The sequence below is a fragment of the Nomascus leucogenys genome, chromosome 15 (genome assembly GCF_006542625.1).
Source record: "Nomascus leucogenys isolate Asia chromosome 15, Asia_NLE_v1, whole genome shotgun sequence".
NCBI classification, from domain to species: Eukaryota; Metazoa; Chordata; class Mammalia; order Primates; family Hylobatidae; genus Nomascus; species Nomascus leucogenys.
In genome coordinates, this window is record NC_044395.1 from 93,044,970 (window position 1) to 93,066,118 (window position 21,149).

Below are 21,149 nucleotides of genomic sequence, written 5' to 3' on the forward strand. Positions count from 1 at the left end.
CTTTTAATTGGTTCATCTTTTCATCTTTCTACTTAAGATATAAGTAGTTTACACATCACATTTACAGTGTTATAATATTCTGTGTTTTTCTGTGTACCTACTATTATCAGTGAGTTTTGTATCTTCAGATGATTTCTTATCGCTGATTAACATCCTTTTCTTTTGGACTGAAGACTTCTCTTTAGCATTTCTTGTAGGACAGGTCTGGTGTTAATGAAATCCCTCAGCTTTTGTTTATCTGGGTAAGTCTTTATTTCTCCTTCATGTTTGAAGGATATTTTCACTGTACATACCATTCTAGGGTAAAAGCTTTTTTCCTTCAGCACTTTAAATAAGTCCAGGCCTGTAAGGTTTCCACTGAAAAGTCTGATGCCAGAAGTACTGGAGCTCCACTGTATGTTATTTGTTTCTTTTATCTTGATGCTTTTAGGAATCTTTCTTTATCCTTGACCTTTAGGAGTGTGATTATTAAATGCCTCAAGGTAGTCGTCTTTGGGTTACATCTGCATGGTTTTCTATAACCTTCTTGTATTTGAATATTCATATTTTTCTAAAGGTTTGGGAAGTTCTCTGTTATTATCCCATTGAATAAACTTTCTACTCATCTCTCTCTCTACGTCCTCTTTAAGGCCAAAAACGCTTAGATTTGCCCCTTTTGAGGCTATTTTCTCGATTTCGTAGGTGTGTTTCTTTTTTGTCTCCTTTGACTGTATATTTCCAAACAGCCTGTCTTCAAGCTCACTAATTCTTTCTTCTGCTTGATCAATTCTGCTATTATGAGACTCTGATGCATTCTTCAGTATGTCAATTGCATTTTTCAATTCCAGAATTTCTGCTTGACTCTTCTTAAATTATTTCAATCTCTTTATTAAATTTATTTGGCAGAATTCTAAATTCTTCTCTGTGTTATCCTGAATTTCTTTGAGCTTCCTCAAAACAGCTATTTTGACCTCTCTGAAAGTTCACATGTCTCTGTTTCTCTGGTCCCTGGTGCCTTATTAGTTTGTTTGGTGAGGTATGTTTTTCTGGATGGTCTTGATGCTTATGAGTGTTCGTCAGTGTCTGGCCATTGAAGAGTGGGGTATTTTTGGTAGTCTTCGCAGTGTGGCCTTGTTTGTACCTATCCTTCTTGGGAAGGCTTTCCAGGTATTTGAAGGGACCTGAGTGTTGTGATCTAAGTTTTTTGTCACTGCAGCCGCATCTGCACCAGGGGGCACCACAAGCCCAGTAACGATGTAGTTCTTGCAGACTCATAGAAGTATTGCCTTGGTGGTCTTGGATAAGATCCAGAAGAATTATCTGAATTACCAAGCAAGGACTCATTCTCTCCTTTTTTTTTTTTTCTTTTTTTTTTGAGACAGAGTCTTGCTCTGTCGCCCAGGCTGGAGTGCAATGGCACAATCTTGGCTCACCACAACCTCCAACCTCCACCATGATCTGTCTACCACAATGGGTATATCGGTGTTCACTGTAAAGTTCTTTCAACTATTACGTATGTTTGAAATTTTCCTACTAAAATGTTGAGGGGGAAATCTAGGAATGCAGGTCAAGTACTGCCATCAGTGTAAATGTGAAAACCAGTAACTGTCTTTTTCTAATGAAAATGAGGGATTTTTTCCCCTTTTTAAGAAGAAAGCTCTCTTTTCAATGAGGAATTTGATTGCTAGTATTATATACTTTTACATTTGATTATTAAAAACATTTTCCTCTTCATCCAGGGATGGCATCTAGAGGCACTCAAAATGGTCCAGCATTTGACGTATCATCATGGGCTTTCCTACAATACAGCCTCTAACAAAACTAGGCTGTCCCAAACCCCTGGTAATAGAATTGTTTACCTTTACACCAAGAAGGTTGGAAAGCACCAAAATCTCCATGTGGCATGCCTCCAAGTAGATTTCAAGGAGTTTGTGCTGTGAGACCTAAAGTTCTTATGAGGTCATCTTGAAAAAACGTGTCAGCAGAGCCTATGGTGGTTCCATGTATGCTAATTGTGTCCATGACAGGATCAAACATGCTTTCTTCATCAAGGAGCAGAAAATCCTTGTGAAAGTGTTGAAGGCACAAGCACAGAGTTTGAAAGCTAAATTTTAAAATGAAGCTTTCTTGGGTAATAAAAGAAAAAAAAACACTATTCCTTTTCTAATCTGAAATTTTTCAGAAAATTTTTAAAGGAAGCATATTTTTTAAGTTGGAAATATAAACAGACCAAAGTATAAAATTTAAAACATAATAAAACAGAATACTAAGTTTTAAATAGTGACCAGAAGTTGTTTCACTTAGGAAAGATTACATTTTAAGCTAATTTTACAAAAACAGTTCTTTATAATACTTATCCAAAATACCATTTTTAGCAGAATTTCATCTTAAAACAGACTTATTACAATAATAAGTAGCTTTAAATAGGATGAACACTGTGGTATTTAAATTTTGTTATTGTAACAATAAATTTCAATATTTTAAAATCCTAGAACAGTATCTGTAATATTATATAATAAAAATGTTGTTTCAGATCTTTTTCTCTCATTTATAGCTTATTTTCAGGAAGTCAGTACATTCTATTGATTCTTCTTTCTGCCTCTTCTGTTCTATCTTCATGGTCATATATATGTCCTAGTGAACTCATTTCTATATCCTTATTGCAATAGTTTTATGGTTTATTTTTTTCTCTCCAGAATCTTCCAAGCTCCAATCTATCCTATATAGAGTTAAAATTTAGACCCATACAAGTCTCAGAAATAAAATGCTTTTTAAGGGGATTTGCACAATATAGATATCCTGCTGAAACCAACTTTTTCTCCTTTTTTTTTTTTTTTTTCTTGAGACAGAGTCTTGCTCCGTCACCCAAGCTGGAGTGCAGTGGCATGATCTTGGCTCACTTGCAACCTCCACCTCCTGGGTTCAAGCAATTCTTGTGCCTCAGCCTCCTGAGCAGCTGGGACTACAAGCCTGCGCCACCATATCCAGCCAATTTTTTGTATTTTAGTAGAGACAGGGTTTCACCACGTTGGCCAGGCTGGTCTCGAACTCCTGGCCTCAAGTGATCCACCTGCCTCGTCTTTTACAATTTTATACTAGACATATCCTTTAAGAAAAAATCACAGTTATCACTTTTTAAAATAAAGATATTTGATTCTTTCAACCCAGAATATTTACTACATATATTTATTTTGTCACTTAATCATATACTGCCTTGTTTCGTTAATCGTTTCATAGGCATCTATATAATAACCTTAACAAAAATGTAATCTCCCCAAGAGCGATTATTTTTCATCAGCCATGTGTCTAAAGAGGGTGCTAGCTGTGCACTCCCAGGGACTCAATAAATACTAGCTGACTTTTCAAGCACTTAATCTGAAAACTCCTCTTTTATTTTGTGCTTTAGTTTCCAAATTCTTATTTCCCACTCCCTGATCATTTACTTAATCTGTCCTATTCTCTTTTACTTCATTAATTGGACTACATATTTTATTTCTAAACAAGAGGGATTTTTAGCCTTTTTATTCTTTAGAAAACAATAAACTGAACAAAATCAAGTTTTCTTATTTAACAAAAGCATTTTAAAAAGGAGCTTACCCTTCTCATACGCAATTCTTCTAATGCTTCCAGTAAACTTGTTTTGAAATCTAATAGCTGAATAGAAAACAATGTCTCTGAAGAACTTTGAAGAGTAAAGGTAGATGATGACTCAGTATTGAAGTTGTTTTCCATATTAATATTTATTTCCTGTAATGTAAAAAGGTCTTAACTGAAAAAAAAATTGTCTAGGTTTTTCAAGTAAAAGCATAGTTACCATAAAAATATAACAACCTGTATCCCATAATCCTCCAATTTCAGCACTGAATAACAGTTGTGTCATCACTCTACTCTAATGTTGACAAAAAAAACACTTAGCAAAAATGGTATTATTCTGTTTCCCTATGGTTGAAGCCTTTTCTGGTAGCTGAGTACCCTCAAAGGCTAAATTTTCTTCCCCTAAAGACCCATCTTCTAAAGGCTGGGTTCATGATGTTGCAGGCAAGTTGCTTCATGCCAAAGCTGGGATACACATTCTGCTTCCTAAACTTTGCCTTGACATAAAGTTTTTTGCAAAGATGATATGAATAGTAACACGCAATCTTTAAACTCAACATAGTAGGAAGACGAAGGCTGGAAAAATTGCCTTTTATTAAAAACCAAGATAGTTAAATATCTTTCTCAACCCAGAAAATGTATGAGTCAGGCTGCAAGAAACTTTTCAACTTTTCAGTATGAAACAATGATCAATTCACAGGTAGTTGCAAAAGAATGTACAGTGAAGTCCTATACACCATTCTCTCAATAACCCCTGAAAATGTTAACATCTTGTATAACAAGAGTACAATACTAAAAATGTGCATCTGACTTTGGTACAATCCACGGAGCTTATTAGCACTTTACCAGTTATACATGTACTTATTTGTGTGCATGTGTCTGTGTGTATATATGCTTTTGGCAAGTTTATCATATTTATAGCTTCATATAACTATGACCTCAATTTAAAATACAGAACTCTAGTATCAATACAAGCTTCTTCAAGCAGTTTCTTTGTTGTCATACCCACTCTCTTCCCCCATCCTTAACTGAGAAAATACTAATCTGTTATCTATCTCCATAATTTTGTTATTTCAAGAGTGCTCATAAATGGAATCACACATCATGTAACCTATAGCTTTTTTTTAGGTTCATCCAAATCGTTACATGTATCAATAATTCATTCCTTTTTATTGTTTAGTAGTATTTCATGGTATGAATGTATGATTTACTTAACTACTCACCCACTGAATAACATTTTAGTAGTTTCCAGTTTGTGACTATTATGAATAAAGGTGCTATAAACATTTATGTACACATTTCTCTGTGACCATAATTTTTCATTTCTTAGAGATAAATGCCCAAGAGTAAAATTGTTGGATTGAGTGAATATTGAGTCCATTTTTAGTGTAAAGGAAACTGCCACATTATTTTCCAGAGTGGCTATACCATTTTCCATTCCCACTGGCAATGTACAAGTAATACAGTTTCTCCAAATTTCCACCAGCATTTGCTGTTATCACTATTGTTTTTATTTTAGCCATTCTGGTAAGTATTATACTAATAAGCATTCTCCAGAGAAACAGAATAGGATGGGTATGTGTGTATATATGTGGGGGGGTGTATGTATATCTGTGAAAAAGACTCATATGCACATATATATATAGACACAGACCTACACACACAGACACGCAGAGAGAGATTTTAGGGAACTGGCTTACACAATTGTGGGGGCTGACAACTGTGAAATGTTTAGGGCTGACCAGCAGGCTAGAGACTCAGGAAAGAGTGGATGTTGTAGCTCAAGTCCAAGAGCAGTCTGGAAGCAAGATTCCCACTTCCTTGGACAAGCCTAATCTTTTTCTCTTAAGGCCTTCACCTGATTGGATGAGGCCCACCCACATTATGGAGAGTAATTTGCTTTACTCAAAGTCTGCTGATTTAAATGTTAATCACAGCCTGAAAATACCTTCACAACATTATCTAGACTGGTGTTTGACCCAGTATCTGGGTACTACAGCCTAGCCAAGTTGACACATAAAATTAACAGCAGTGTGCATGAAAGAAACTTTCTAAAAGGAAAATTTCCATTACTAAAAATGATGAGGTATGTTATTTGGACCAATCCTCCTACTAAAAATAACCAAAAATTCTAAATAAAACATTTTAAAAACTTCTCAAAAGCATCAAAGACTGAAAAGATAATAAAAACTTATGGAATCAAATTCTAAATTGTAAAAGAGACCAAGAACCAAGAAGTAGACCAAGCACTAACAGCTATCTTTACCCTCTGGGCATTTGGCAAATGAAGCAAAATTAAACTATAGCTCTTATGGAGTCTGATTTAAAATGCATGGAATTCAAACTCAGGGCTTACCAAAGCCTAATAAGAGACTCACTACATTAAGTAAAATTCCAAAGAGTTAAACTCTCAGGTAAGGCTGAACCAAAAGTAACCCACCTTCTACAGGAGAGGTGCCTTGGTGCCAAGCAAATAAAGTGTAAAGGAAAAGAAAAGGGAGGGAGAGACAAAGAAAGAGAAGAGGAGAAAGATGGCCAAATACGAACAGCTCCAGTCTACAGCTCCCAGCGTGAGCGATGCAGAAAACGGGTGATTTCTGCATTTCCAGCTAAGGTACCGGGTTCATCTCACTGGGGCGTGTCAAACAGCGGGTGCAGCGCACCGAGAGAGAGCGGAAGCAGGGCGAGGCATCGCCTTACCTGGGAAGCACAAGGAATCAGGGAATTCCCTTTCCTAGCCAAGGGAAACCATGACACACTGCACCTGGAAAATCGGGTCACTCCCCCTAATACTGCACTTTTCCAAGGGTCTTAGCAAACGGCACACCAGGATATTATATCCTGCGCCTGGCTCAGAGGGTCCCACGCTCACGGAGCCTCGCTCATTGCTAGCACAGCAGTCTGAGACCTAACTGCAAGGCGGCAGTGAGGCTGAAGAAGGGCGCCCACCATTGCTGAGGCTTGAGTAGGTAAACAAAGCAGCCAGGAAACCTGAACTGGGTGGAGCCCACCGCAGCTCAAGGAGGCCGGCCTGCCTCTGTAGACTCCACCTCTGTGGGCAAGGCATAGCCAAACAAAGAAACCTCTGCAGATTTCAATGTCCCTGTTCGACAGCTTTGAAGAGAGTAGTGGTCCTCCCAGCATGGAGTTTGAGATCTGAGAACGGACAGATTGCCTCCTCAAGTGGGTGGAGCCCTGAGTAGGTCCCTGACCCCTGAGTAGCCTAACTGGGAGGCCCCCAAGTAGGGACAGACTGACACCTCACACGACCGGGTACCCCTCTGAGACAAAGCTTCCAGAGGAATGATCAGGCAGCAACATATGCTGTGCAGCAACATTCGCTGTTCTGCAGCCTCTGCTGCTGATACCCAGGCAAACAGGTTCTGGAGTGGACCTCCAGCAAACTCCAACAGACCTGCAGCTGAGGGTCCTGACTGTTAGAAGGAAAACTAACAAACAGAAAGGACATCCACACCAAAACCCCATCTGTACGTGACCATCATCAAAGGCCAAAGGTAGATAAAATCACAAAGATGGGAAAAAAACAGAGAAGAAAAGCTGAAAATTCTAAAAATCAGAGCACCTATCCCCCTCCAAAGGAACGCAGCTCATCACCAGCAAAGGAACAAAGCTGGATGGAGAATGACTTTGACGAGTTGAGAGAAGAAGGCTTCAGATGATCAAACTTCTCTGAGCTAAAGGAGGAAGTTTGAACCCATCACAAAGAAGCTAAAAACCTTGAAAAAAGATTAGACAAATGCATACTAGAATAACCAGTGTAGAGAAGTCTTTAAATGACCTGATGGAGCTGAAAACCATGGCACGAGAACTACATGACAAATGCACAAGCTTCAATAATGGATTTGAGCAACTGGAAGAAAAGGTATCAGTGATTGAAGATCAAATGAATGAAATGAAGCGAGAAGAGAAGTTTAGAGAAAAAAGAGTAAAAAGAAATGAACAAAGCCTCCAAGAAATATGGGACAGTGTGAAAAGACCAAATCTATGTCTGATTGGTGTACCTGAAAGTGACAGGGAGAATGGAACCAAGTTGAAAAACACACTTCAGGATATTACCCAGGAGAACTTCCCCAACCTAGCAAGGCAGGCCAACATTCAAATTCAGGAAATACAGAGAATGCCACAAAGATACTCCTCGAGAAGAGCAACTCCAAGACACATAATTGTCAGATTCACCAAAGTTGAAATGAAGGAAAAAATGTTAAGGGCTGCCAGAGAGAAACTTCGCGTTACCCACAAAGGGAAGCCCATCAGACTAACGGCGGATCTCTTGGCAGAAACTCTACAAGCCAGAAGAGAGTGTGGGCCAATATTCAACATTCTTAAAGAAAATAATTTTCGGCCGGGCGCGGTGGCTCACACTTGTAATCCCAGCACTCTGGGAGGCCGAGGCGGGCGGATCATGAGGTCAGGAGATCGAGACCACAGTGAAACTCCGTCTCTACTAAAAATACAAAAAATTAGCCGGGCGTGGTGGCAGGCGCCTGTAGTCCCAGCTACTCGGAGAGGCTGAGGCAGGAGAATGGCGTGAACCCGGGAGGCGGAGCTTGCAGTGAGCCGAGATTGTGCCACTGCACTCTAGCCTGGGCAACAGAGCAAGACTCCGTCTCAAAAAAAAAAAAAAGAAAATAATTTTCAACTCAGAATTTCATATCCAGCCAAACTAAGCTTCATAAGTGAAGGAGAAATAAAATCCTTTACAGACAAGCAAATGCTGAGAGATTTTGTCACCACCAGGCCTGCCCTACAAGAGCTCCTGAATGAAGCACTAAACATGGAAAGGAACAACCAGTACCAGCCACTGCAAAAACATGCCAAAATGTAAAGACCATCAATGCTAGGAAGAAACTGCATCAAGTAGCAAGCAAAATAACCGGCTAACATCATAATGACAGGATCAGATTCACACGTGACAGCATTAACCTTAAATGTAAATGGGCTAAATGCTCCAATTAAAAGACACAGACTGGCAAATTGGATGAAGAGTCAAGACCCATCAGTGTGCTGTATTCAGGAGACCCATCTCACGTGCAGAGACACACATAGGCTCAAAATAAAGGGTTGGAGGAAGATCTACCAAGCAAATGGAAAAGAAAAAAAAGCAGGGGTTGCAATCCTAATCTCAAGAGGAGCTACAATTGACAAGCTGCAGCCAAAGAGCATGAACCACATTCAAACCGATGCAGATCAAGTAACGCTGGACTTTGAGCCCAACACTGTTTGGGGCTGAGATTTTTGGAAGTCTTGGGACAAAGGTGAACATGTTTTGCTTGTGTGAGAAATGTAAAAGAGGTAAACTGATAAATTGCTTAATGGTGATAAATTCCTCCCATCATCTCATTTGAAATGTGATAGGGTCACTTCTCCCCTCCAGAGATGAAATCTATGTCTCCACTAGGATTGCCTTACAATTCGTTTCGGTCAGTAGGCCTTGAAATCTTTGCTCTTTGAAAATGTTGCTCTGAACCTGCCATGCCATGTCATACAAAGAACGAGAAGTTCAGAATCAAAGACTACATGGAGAGGGGAGGCCCAGCCATCCCAAATGTCCCAGCTGGCGCTAACCCCTACAACAATCTACAAACTCAGGTGCAGTTGCAACAGAGCCTAGGCAAGACCAGCATAAAAACATTCCAACAAACTCACGAAATTATGAGAAATAATAAATCACTGTTATTTTAAACCATTAAGTTGGAGGTGATTTGCTATGCAGCCACAGATTCAATATTTTTAGTTTAATTTTTTTATTCTGCTCTCTACATTGTCTCTTTTCTCCAAGTTCCTTTTCTCCCATTTGGTTTTCATCTCTTTCACGGTTTTCTCAAATGTCAGATGATCCCCAGCTGTCTGTTTATAAGTAATGCATTAGTCAATATTACAAAAAACAAAAGCAGGGGGACTGTTCTAGATTAAAGGACAACAAAGAGACATGACTATCGAATGCAATGTGGGAACTTTAATTAGATCCTAGATAGAAAAAACAAATAGCTATTGAGGGCATTTGAAGGAAAAATAGGGAAATTTGAATATTGAGTATAGTATATTGAGATAATATTCCTGCATCAATACTAGATTTCTTAGATGGCTATAAAGCAGAACATACTTGTCCTTGTTTAAGGAGATACAAGCTTCAAGTATCTCAGAGCAAAGTATCATGATGCTTACAAGTTACTTTCAACAGGTTCAGGAAAGAGAGGTATATAAAGAGATAAAACAAATATAGCAGATTTTTAATAACTGGTGAAATCTAGGTAAGGTTATAAAGGTGTTAGTTATTCTATTATTTGAACTATTGAAGTTTGAAAATAAAATGACACACTATAATCAAAAAGACAAATAATAACAAGTGTTGACAAGGATGTGAGAAATTAGAACCTTCATAAACTGCTGGTGGGAATATAAAATGGTGCAACCAGAAAACATAGGTTCCTCAAAAGGTTAAACATAAAGTTACCATATGACTCAGCAATTCCATTTAGATTCCCAAGAGAACACTACATATAAATATTCATAACAGCATTATTCATAATAGCCAAAAAATGGAAACAACTCAAATGCCTATCAACTGGTGAATGGATAAATAAAATGTAGCATATCTATAAAATAGAATGTTAGTCCACAATAAGAAGGGATGAAGTAATGACACATGCAACAACATGGATGAACCTCAAAAATGTTACATTAAATGAAAGAAGTCAATCACAAAAGGCCACATATTTAATGATTCAACTTATATGAAATGTCCAGAATAAGCAAATCCACAGGACGTAAAGTAGATCTGTGTTTGCTTAGGTTGGGGGGTTGAAGCAGGATTGCAGGGGAATAGTGAATGACTGCTAACAAGTATGGGGTTTCTTTTTGAGGTATTAAAATGTTCTAAAATTGATTGTGGTGATGGATAAACAACTGCAAATATACTAAAAATTATTGAATAGCACACTTTGAATGAGTCAACCATATGGTATGGAAACTACATCTCAATGAAAAAGCTATTTTTAAAAAGTGGAATGATACATTAAAAATTGAATAGGGCCAGGAGTGGTGGCTCACACCTGTGATCTCAGAACTTTGGAAGGTTGAGGCAGGAGGATCACTTGAATCCAGGAGTTCAAGACCAGCCTGGGAAATACAGTGAGACCCCCATCTTCACACACACACGAAGTCAGGCATGGTGGCACACATATCCCAGCTACTTGGGAGGCTGAGGTTGGAGAATTACTTGAGCCCAAGAGTTCGAGGTAACAGTGAGCTATGATCGCATTGCTGCCCTCCAGCCTGGGTAACGGAGCAAGATGCTGTCTCAAAAAAAAAAAAAAAAACTGAATAGAAGCACTGAGGGAGGGCTTATTGATTGATAGGTTTCACTACTGGGTGATCAGGTAACAAAACAGATTTTTCATTAGGGGTTCACCTCCCTAATGTCAATATGTAGACATGTTTTCTCTCAGGTGTTTCATTTTCCCCAGAGAACTCTCCATTTTCTTGTCCTGAAGTTTAAGAGAAGAGGGTAGGGGGTTTTATCTGGCAGTATGCCTTCAGATAGAAGATGACAGTAGAAGGTAAAGATTCCACAGTTCAATGAGTAGATTTTTACTTAATTTTCATTTTCAGCCCCATGCCTCATCCCTTTCCCCCGCTTTATCTGGTGTACTCCTAACTAGAATTGCCATGGATCCATTTTACCAGCACACAAACTTCTCATCTTCTGCAGGGAAAGAGACCTGGAAAGCTTCAAGTACTCTATAGATATATTTTCAACAAGTCTCCCTTTTTATTCCCAAGTCTTATTCCTGCCTTACAAAGTACCTGTTGTTTCCAAGTGCTAAGCAAACTTCTGAACTTTTAAGTCAGTCACAATGCTCCTCTATTTGCTTTCTGACAGATTCTGTTAAATCATTGTCTATTCTCTCGTCTCTGTGAGTTAAAACCCTTTTTATGCATTTTAATGAATGTGAGAAAAATAAATGGATGTGGTCAATCTATCATGTTTAATTTAAAGTTCTAAAAAGGATTTCAAAATTCACCTCCTATTTAATTATATAAACTCTAGTGCATAGAACACCTTGAATAACATTGGTCCTCAAAAAATACATGATGGCATTTCAGAAAACCATGGAAGAGATGAAAAGCAAATATAAGAAAAGGAATTTGGAGAAAAGAAATAATGTGGACAGCAGAATTTAAAAAATTAAAACTAAAAACATTGAATCTATGGCTGTATAACAAATAATTCCCAACTTAATTATGTAAAACAATGATTTATTATTTCTTATAATTTCATAGAGCAGTTGATTAAAGAAACATTGATTAGCTTCCTAGCATATGTACAGCACAATGCAAGTTTTTCAGGATAGAGTTCACAATCTGGCTGGAGAGACAGACATGGAAACCAACAGTGTGATAAGCACTAGAACAGAAACATGTACAAAGTATCCATAAAAATACAAATGACAAAGCAATTAATTCTGTCCACAGGAAGGTTTTAAGGAGAGTGTTATGGAAAAAGTGGTATCTATCTAGGCCTTAAATATTCTCTGATAAAAAATATGAGGAAAAGATAGCATTTTAAAAATTTTATGTTTATATAGTTTATCATTTACATTAAATACATCAATTTCCCAATAGAACTGGCTACCAGATGGTGCATCAAATGTAGATGATTTATTTGCCACTCAGCTTTGGGAGCCAGTGTTGCCACTTTAGCCACTGTTGTATCCCCCAGAGCCTAGCAAAATATTTGGCACACAATAGACACTGAATAAATCTTTCAGTTCAAAAATATACCAAATTCATTCCAGCTTTAAGGCCTATAGGCTTGCTGTTCCTTCTGTCTGGAATGCTCTATATCCACATCTTTATACAGAATTTCCTTTATGTTTCTGCAGTCTCAGGTCAAATGTTACTTCTTCAGTAAGCACCACACCTAATCACTCTTTAACATATTATCTATCCTGTTTTATTTTCTCCAGAGCACTTACCATTATCCTAAATTATCTTAAATTATGTTGATTATGTGTTAATTTTATTTATTACATCTCCTCCTTTAAAATACTAACTTTGTGAGGTCAAAATCTCTTCTACTTTGGCCATACTGTGTCTTCAGCATCTAGGACATGACCAGATATAGCATAATACATGAGATTAAATAAATATTAGTTGAATATTAAATAAATTTATCTCACCTAGTCCCTGAGGGTATTTAGTTAGTGACCTCTGCTTCATTCAAAGAGCAACAGATTGGGAATCCTTTAATATTAACAAATCTGTTAATAGGTAGCTATGTTTTCACATGCTTTGACCTTTTTGTACCTACTTTCTTATTTTATCTCTTAATTTACTTCCAGCTCCAAAGTTCTATCACACAACTGCCATGTGACAGATTCCCAATTCATCTTCAGCAATTTCTAAAGTACTCACTTGCATTTTTTCCCATCAGATTTAACAAATGAAAATTTGTACTTTTTCTTCTCTCTCAAATCTTTTTAATTTCATTGTGATCAGTAGTATCATGTATTCTATTTTAATCTCCAATGAACATTCACAAAATCTTTGACATCTTTCCTCTCTCTCTGCTTCTCCACCTCTTGCTCACTTTCTCTGTCAACTACATTGTCACTTTCACTTTCTCCTTCATCCCCTAAATCTAATCTCTAAATGGATCTGTTTGTTCTTCCTTCTAATTTGCTCTTAGATTCATTCTGCATCACTACTTCTACTGCTATCAATCTAGTCAGACCCTCATTATCTTAGACATGAATTAAAATCACCTTTTCCTGTTATCCCTTTATTTAATCTTCTCTCCCACTTCAATCTATTGTGCATATTTTCTCCAGAATTATTTTGCAAAACATCACCTAAACCTCATCAATTTCCAAACTCAAGAGAGTTCTTTTTGTATACAAATCAAGCCCAAATTCCTGTGCCTAATATTTCAGGGTTCCCCACTTTCTAGTTTCATCCCCCTTTTCAACTTTAATCTTCTGCCCCCAAAAGACTTCCTCTATTACAGTTTCCTTACTGTCTCCTACTAATCCGTGCTCATTTTCACCTCTGTACCTAGAATAATTTTTTACGCACTCCACTTATCTATCCATCTTTTATGCCCATTTCAAGGCCTCTTTTCTCCAGGAACCCTTCCCTCGCTATTCTAAACCACAATAACCCTTCCATTTTCTAAATCCATGTTGTGTGCTTAAATTCAACACTAGAGTTTAGCAAGAATTCTCCAATTCCTTGTATGTTCAATATGCCTCTCCAATGGGATGTTTCCGAAAGGCAAGAACTGTTTTACTCTTCTTTCATTCATTCCCCCAACTCCACAGCATATATATATATACATACATATGTATATATACAACCCCTTACCTAACAAAGCAATTTCCCTTATATTTTTCCTTTGATCCTCAAATTGCTTCTCTGAGGTTTATAGAGTATCTCTTCCTACAGAGTATGGTAAAAATATATATATATATAAAATTGAACTTAAAGTTAGAAGTCTTAGACTTGAGAAAAAACTTGACTACTTTCTGTATGTAACCTTTTTTTTTTTCCTTTTTTTTTTTTTTGAGACGGAGTCTTCCTCTGTCACCCAGGCTGGAGTGCAGTGGTGCGATCTCAGCTCACTGCAACCTCCACCTCCTGTGTTCAAGTGATTCTCCTGCCTCAGCCTCCCAAGTAGCTGGGACATAGGCATGTGCCACCACACCCGGCTAATTTTTGTGTTTTTAGTAAAGATGGGGTTTTGCCATGTTGGCCATGCCAGTCTTGAACTCCTGACCTCAAGTGATCTGCCCAGCTCAGCCTCCCAAAGTGCTGGGATTATAGATGTGAGCCACCACATCCAGTCATCACTGTGTAACCTTGAAGAAATAAAAACCAGTTTTTCTAAAACTGTTTCCTAATCTGACAATAAATGTTAAGTTTAATGCAAAAATACAGGCTCATATTTTAAAAGATCAGCACTGTTGAAGGCTTACAATAGATTTTTAGCTGGATTAACAACCCTAACAGGGTAAATTAATAAATAATTCTGAAGAAAATACAAGAAAAATCTACAACTACGTCAGATTTCACTTGCTATGCTATTGAGACTTTTTAGAAGTTATTATTCTTATAATAATAATATTTTAAACATTACTAATATTTTACAAGAAAGGTTTATTTCTTTGAATAGATCTTATCTATTACTCATATTCCAACATATTACAAAAGAGATTTAAGGTGGTGATTTAATAAGTTTGCTACATTTGTATTTGTGATTTTTATTAATAAAGAAGGCTAAATTATTTTCATCAAACTGTTCCTTCTATTTTCTATGGGAAGTCAATGCCAAAATGTTACTCATTTATCAGAAATACACTTTAAAGTGCATTTGTTATGTGACTTGGTATGTGTTTCTTGCTATACATACACTATTTATCTTAAACACTCTACATTCAAAATCATTTGCCAAATATCTTTGGAATCTCGGAATAGTATCTCTTTATGTTGAGAGCAGAAAACCATATTACTTATCTGCTTAATAATAAAAACATGTTAAAACAACAACAAAAACATTTCATATTATTATGAAATAAATAAGTGTTTTTCAAAGTGCAGTTCCTGGACCAACAATATCAGCAACACTTAAGACCTTGTTAGAAATGCACATTCTCAAACCTTTCTCAGATCTACTGAGTCAGAAAATGGGGGTAAGGCCCAGCAATCCTGTGTTTTAACAAATTACTAAAGTGTGATAATCACTGAAACACATTAACATGAGCGTGCAAATGCTCATTTGGTCACTGGATGTTTTTAAAATATGTACTGGAAATTTAAATCTTGTCTAGAAAAATATTTCTTTCGTTTTCTTGTTTAATTTATCAAATGCTGAGTTAAAGAACTAGGCAAAACTGTGAGCACTGTAACCTGGCCTTAACAATGGAACTGAGAAACTTGAGGCCAGTTGTAATCTTTTGTATTAAGAATCAGAGAAGGCCAGGAGTGGTGGCTTAGGACTGTAATCCCAGCACTTTGGGAGGCTGAGGCAGGCAGATCACCTGAGGTCAGGAGTTGTGACTAGCCTGGCCAACATGGTGAAACCCCGACTCTACTAAAAATACAAAAATGAGCCAGACATGGTGGCAGGCGCCTGTAATCCCAGCTACTTAGGAGGCTGAGGCAGGAGAATTGCTTGAACCTTGCAGTGAGCTGAGATCATGCCATTGCACTCCAGCCTGGGGGACAAGAGCGAGACTTCCTCTCAAAAAAAATAAAAAATAAAAAAATAAAATAAAATCAGAGAAAATTGGTGCTAAATACCTAAAAATGTGCAAATATTCCCAAAATATGAACCAGGACAAGCAATTAAGAAGATTAAATATTTCTCCATTTGGTAAACTTTAAAAATGTATAACTGGAGTTATGAGTGTTATGGAAGGAGCAAATAAGCAAAGCATATGGTAATGAATCCTATGGTCTTAAGTAAATAATCTCTAGGCCAGTGTTCCAACTGATGTGCTAGGACAATGTTCCATGAATACATTACAAGTATTCATGTTCCATGAATATGTTACAGATATTAACAGTCACTGAGTCTCTCAGTACTGCAAATTGCTAGGCACAGCCTGGGAAGACCAAAACACCTAGGGCTGGTTGCAACCTGTGAAGAGTAGTTTTGTCCACTTGCCTCTCTGCACTATACAAATACTATGTTATCATTTTCCAATTATGCCTTCATGTGGGGCAAAAAAAAAAAAAAAGGAGGAAGCACTTTTCTAACCATTTCTGCTAATTCAGTGAGTAGGGTACTTTCAGTTCCAAATATAGAAAACACAACTTAGGCTGGCTTTAAGACAAAAAGTAAATGTATTGGCTTATTTGACTAAAAAGTCTAAAATTAAGTTTGACTTCAGGCCAGCAATGTGACCAGCACCTGGATTGTTATGTTTTAATGTTTGCCTATGCCACCTCAATATTGGCTACATTCTTAGTAGGCTGTCAATTCATAATGCCAGAAGGCTATAGGCAGCTACTGGGGCTAAATACTTCCTTGTTCCTTCTTCCAGCAAGAAAAAGAGAGTTTGTGTCCTGACAAGAGTCCTAAAGTTCCCATTTAGGCCTACTTGGATTACCTTCCCATTCCTGAACCAATTACTAAGCTTAGGAGAATGACGGACGCACAGCTCAACAAAAGTAATCTTTGGAGCTAGAAGTGAGGTCAATTCAGGTTAATCTCAAAAATATCACATGCCTGAGAAAGTGAGGAGGACTACTTAAGGAAATGTGAGGTACTGTTGTCAGGAAAGGAGAAGAAGGTATGCAGGTTAATAAACAAGAGCTTTCCATAACAGCTTACCATACATCTCTAAATGAGCTAAAATACAAAATAAAAATAATCACTTTTTTCTTTGGATTAAAAGTGAACACCTCAATGGTAATCTAAAAAAAGTATATGTTAAAATAATACGAGGTCAGGTGCGGTGACTCAGGCCTGTAACCTCAGCACTTTGGGAGGCCAAGGCATGCAGATCACTTGAGGCCAGGAGTTCGAAACGAGCCTGGTCAACATGGCGAAACCCTGTCTCTACCAAAAATACAAAAATTAGCCAGGTATGATAGCACATGCCTGTAATCCCAGCTACAAGGGAGGCTGAGGCATGAGAATCACTCGAACCCGGGAGGCAGAGGTTGCAGTGAGCCAAGATTGCACCACTGCACTCCAGCCTGGGCAACATAGGAAGGCTCTGTCTCAAAAAATAATAATAATAATAAATAAATAAAATGACATATTTACCTATAAAATTAGCAAAGGTTTTTTAAAAATAAGAGTACTGTGCTAGTAAAAAGAAAAAAAATTGTAAAAGAGGCATTCAAATAGTTCTGGTAGAAACATAAATGGAAGCAATCCTTTCAAAAAACAATTTAGAATGTCTAAAAAGTCATAAACTATTCTATGCTGACTCAACTTCTAAGAATCTATTCAAAAGAAAAAAATCCTAAATGCAGAAAAAGTTTTCTGTTAACAGATGTTTACAACTAAATATTTACTAATAAAAAACAAGAAGGAAAAGTTGGAAACAACCTAAATGTTCAGTAATAGAAAAATAGCCAATTAAGTTATCACTATCTAATTGAATATATGTAGCCACTTAATAATGGCTAATGTTTGTTGAGCACTTAATACGTGCAAAACTGTCTTCTAACACTTCATATTTAGTTCTCCAAACAACTTTATGAGATGTTTACTGTTACCATTTTCATTTCTAAATGAGAAAGCTAAGGCATAGAGAGATTAAGTAACTTGCCCAAGGATATACAGGAAGGTGGAACCAGGACATGAACCCAGCAATCTGGTTTCAGGGTTGTACTCTTAACCACTACATTATAATGCCTCTCAAAAGTTTGTGCTCAGCCTGGGCAACATGGCAAGACCCTATCTCTACAAAAAGTTTAAGAAGTTACCCAGGTGTGGTGGTGCATGCCTGTAGTCCCAGCTACTCCGGAGGCTGAGGTAGGAGGATTGCTTGAGCCCAGAAGGCAGAAGTTGCAGTGAGCCAAGATCATGCCACTGCATTCCAGCCTGGGCAACACAGTGAGACCCTATCTCAAAAGAAAAAGTGTTTGTGGAGTTTATAACAGAAAATATTTATGTTAACACTTTGTTAGAAACATCAATAATAATAAAAACAGGACTCAGAGTCTTCTAATTAAAGATAGTGGATTGAACAGAGGTATTTAGTTCCACTCCACTAAAATGACAGTGGGTGACTTAAGGCATAAGCCTTAGAACAAACAGAATGGTATCTAAGACAAAAACAATAAAACTCTGTTTTTTGGCAGACAGATAAAAAAGTAGAAATATTTATCACACCTGAGAAAGCTAGGAAAACTGAGAAGCAATTTGATTTACATCACTCTGTCCTCTTTCTCCCCTCCGCTGCCAACAGAGTCTGCTGATACCAGGTACCTCTAAAGGTGAAGGTAAAGGTGAAGCCAAAAATAGGATGATTACTTGAAAGTATGTTTAAGAAGACCTACAGATTCCCTCTCTCTTTCTAGTTAGGCAGAACCCTCTCTGACCTGGGCAGAAGATTGGAAGTTGTTCTGATGATGACAAAACTGAGCCTCTGGAATGGGTTTATTGGGATACCAGGTGCAGTTGAGACAGGGTCAGGGGTGGCTACTATATGGAAAAATGTGTATATTAAATGTTGAGATACCCACCAGTTTTCCTTCTCCACAGCTCCAACAGCTGCTAACAGCCAGATAGCTCTTGAGGCAGCAGATTGGAAAGAAGTGTGTGTTTTCTAAGGCAGGAGTCCCCAACCCCCAGGCCACAAACTGATACTGGTCTGTGGCCTGTTAAGAACACCCCAGGCCACGCAGCAGGAGATGAGCCATGGCACGAGAGCAAGTGAAGCTTCATCTGTATTTACAGCCACTCCCCATTGTTCGCATTTCCACCTGAGCTGCCTCCTATCAGATTAGGGGCAGCATTAGATTCTCAAAGGAGTGCAAACCCTGTTGTGAACTGTGTATGAGAGGGATCTAGGTTGCATGCTCCTTATGAGAATCTAATGCATGATGATCTGTCACTGTCTCCCATCACCCCCAGATGGGACGGCATACTTGCAGGAAAACAAGTTCAGGGTTCCCACTGACTCTACATTATGGTGAGTTGTATAATTATGTCATTACATATCACAATGTAAAAATAATAGAAATAAAGTGCACAATAAGTTGTAATGTGCCTGAATCATCCTGAAACCATCCTCCCCCAGCCCCAGTCTGTGGAAAAATTGTCTTCCACAAAACCAGTCCCTGGTGCCAAAAAGTTGGAGACCACTGTTCTAGGGAATTTGACCAGGCTAAGAGAAAAGACACAAATAATATGATAACAGGAGTTTCCTCACAAAATGTTCTAGTCAGGTAACCCTAAGATGAAGACCATAGTCAATAGGCTATATCCATGCATACATAACCTCCAATTCACTTTCTGGTGCCCCATTCTTAAATACAGAGCAAAGAGTGAAAAACCAATAGACTTTTAAGGGAAAGTGTCTAATTTAAAAGACAAAGATTAAAACAAACTGAAATTTTAAAAACCAATTCAGAGGAAGCAAACATTAAGCAAAGGAAACTCTTTCAAAAGAAATATTACTAACATTCTTTTAAAAATTATTTTCTTATCCATAGTGTTCAGTACAGCATCAACTTTCTTATGAAGAGATAAGAGTGTATATTACATTGATGAAAAAAAGATGCTTCACAGAAAGAGTTCTTATAAAAATTAAGATAGTGGAAATGAAAAATCCAATAAAAGGATTAGAAGACAAAGTTAAAGAAGTCTTGCAAAAAGAAGCAAAAAGCCAAAGAAACAGAAAATCGAAGAAACAAAGATTAGAAAATTAGAGGATTAATCCGGAAGTCCCAATAACTGTACCCTTAAAGTCCCAGAAAAAGTGAACAAAGAAATTGGAGAAGAAATCATCAAAAAGTTTCTAAATCAATTTTCCCAGAATTAAAAAATATAACTTCGCATATTAAAAGAGCCCATCAAGTGCCAGCACCAAGACACATCATTGGTGATAACAGAACACTAGAGGAAATGAAAAGGAAAAAAAAAACCCATAAAACCAGAAAGGAAAAAAAATCATAAAAGAGATCAAGAATTACACTGGAATTTTCAATATCCATAATGGAAGCTAGAATAAAGAAACTAAGCCCTCAGTTTAAAGGGAAAATGATTACCAGATTGGAATTTTAACAGCCATGTTAACAGTGAAGATAGAAGATATTTTCAGATATGCAGTATCTAAAACAATTTACTTTCTATGCACCCTTTCTCAGGAAGCTCCTTAAGGATTTTTCTAAGGAAGAGAAAGGCGTGGGATCCAGGAAACAGGGGATCCTTGTCTTAATCTGTTCAGATGACTATAACAAAATATCAGACTGGGTGGCTTATAAATAACAGAAATTTATTTCTCACAGTTCTGGAAGCTGGAGAGTCCTAGATCAAAGTGCTAGCAGATTCATTGTCTGGTGAGGTCCTGCTTCCTGTGTCTTCACATGGTGGAAGGGGTGAGGAAACTCTCTGAGGCCTTTTTATTTTATTTTCTTTTTCCTGGGGTCTTTTCATAAGGGTGCTAATCCCATTCAAGAGGACTCTGCCTTCATGACCTAATCACCTCCCAAAGGCCCCACCAAATACTACCACACTGGGGATTAGGTTTCAACGTATGAATTTGGGGGAGACACAAACATTTATTCTATAGCAATCCTATGCAAGAAAGAGAGGAAAGGAACCCTAGCATGGCGAAGGAGGACAGCAAGAGGACACCTGTACGAAGACAGACAGCAACCAGTCCAGATTAAAGTGATTTAATAGGCTCTGGCGGCAACTTCCTCAACACAGTGATATTAATAGATTATCAACTGTTTTTAAGTTACTAATAAAAGTTTTACGTAACTGAGAGAAGTCTGGGGTTGAATTAGTAATTAATACATTAAAAAGAAAGCAGGCCAGGCACAGTGGCCCACGCCTGTAATCTCAGCACTTTGGGAGGCCAAGGTGG

General features: G+C 37.6%; 1 protein-coding gene and 1 pseudogene across 1 annotated transcript in view; one reads left to right on the top strand and one right to left on the bottom strand.

Moving 5' to 3' along the window:
* CCDC73 (coiled-coil domain containing 73) overlaps positions 1-3,711 on the bottom strand; it is a 148,449-nt gene extending 144,738 nt beyond the window's left edge. The window contains exon 1 of the mRNA XM_030828735.1: positions 3,577-3,711. Within this exon, the coding sequence (XP_030684595.1) occupies positions 3,577-3,711 (135 nt within the window). The remainder of the gene's footprint in view (positions 1-3,576) is intronic.
* LOC105738818 lies at positions 1,743-2,094 on the top strand (annotated as a pseudogene).
* Positions 3,712-21,149: the final 17,438 nt, after the last annotated feature.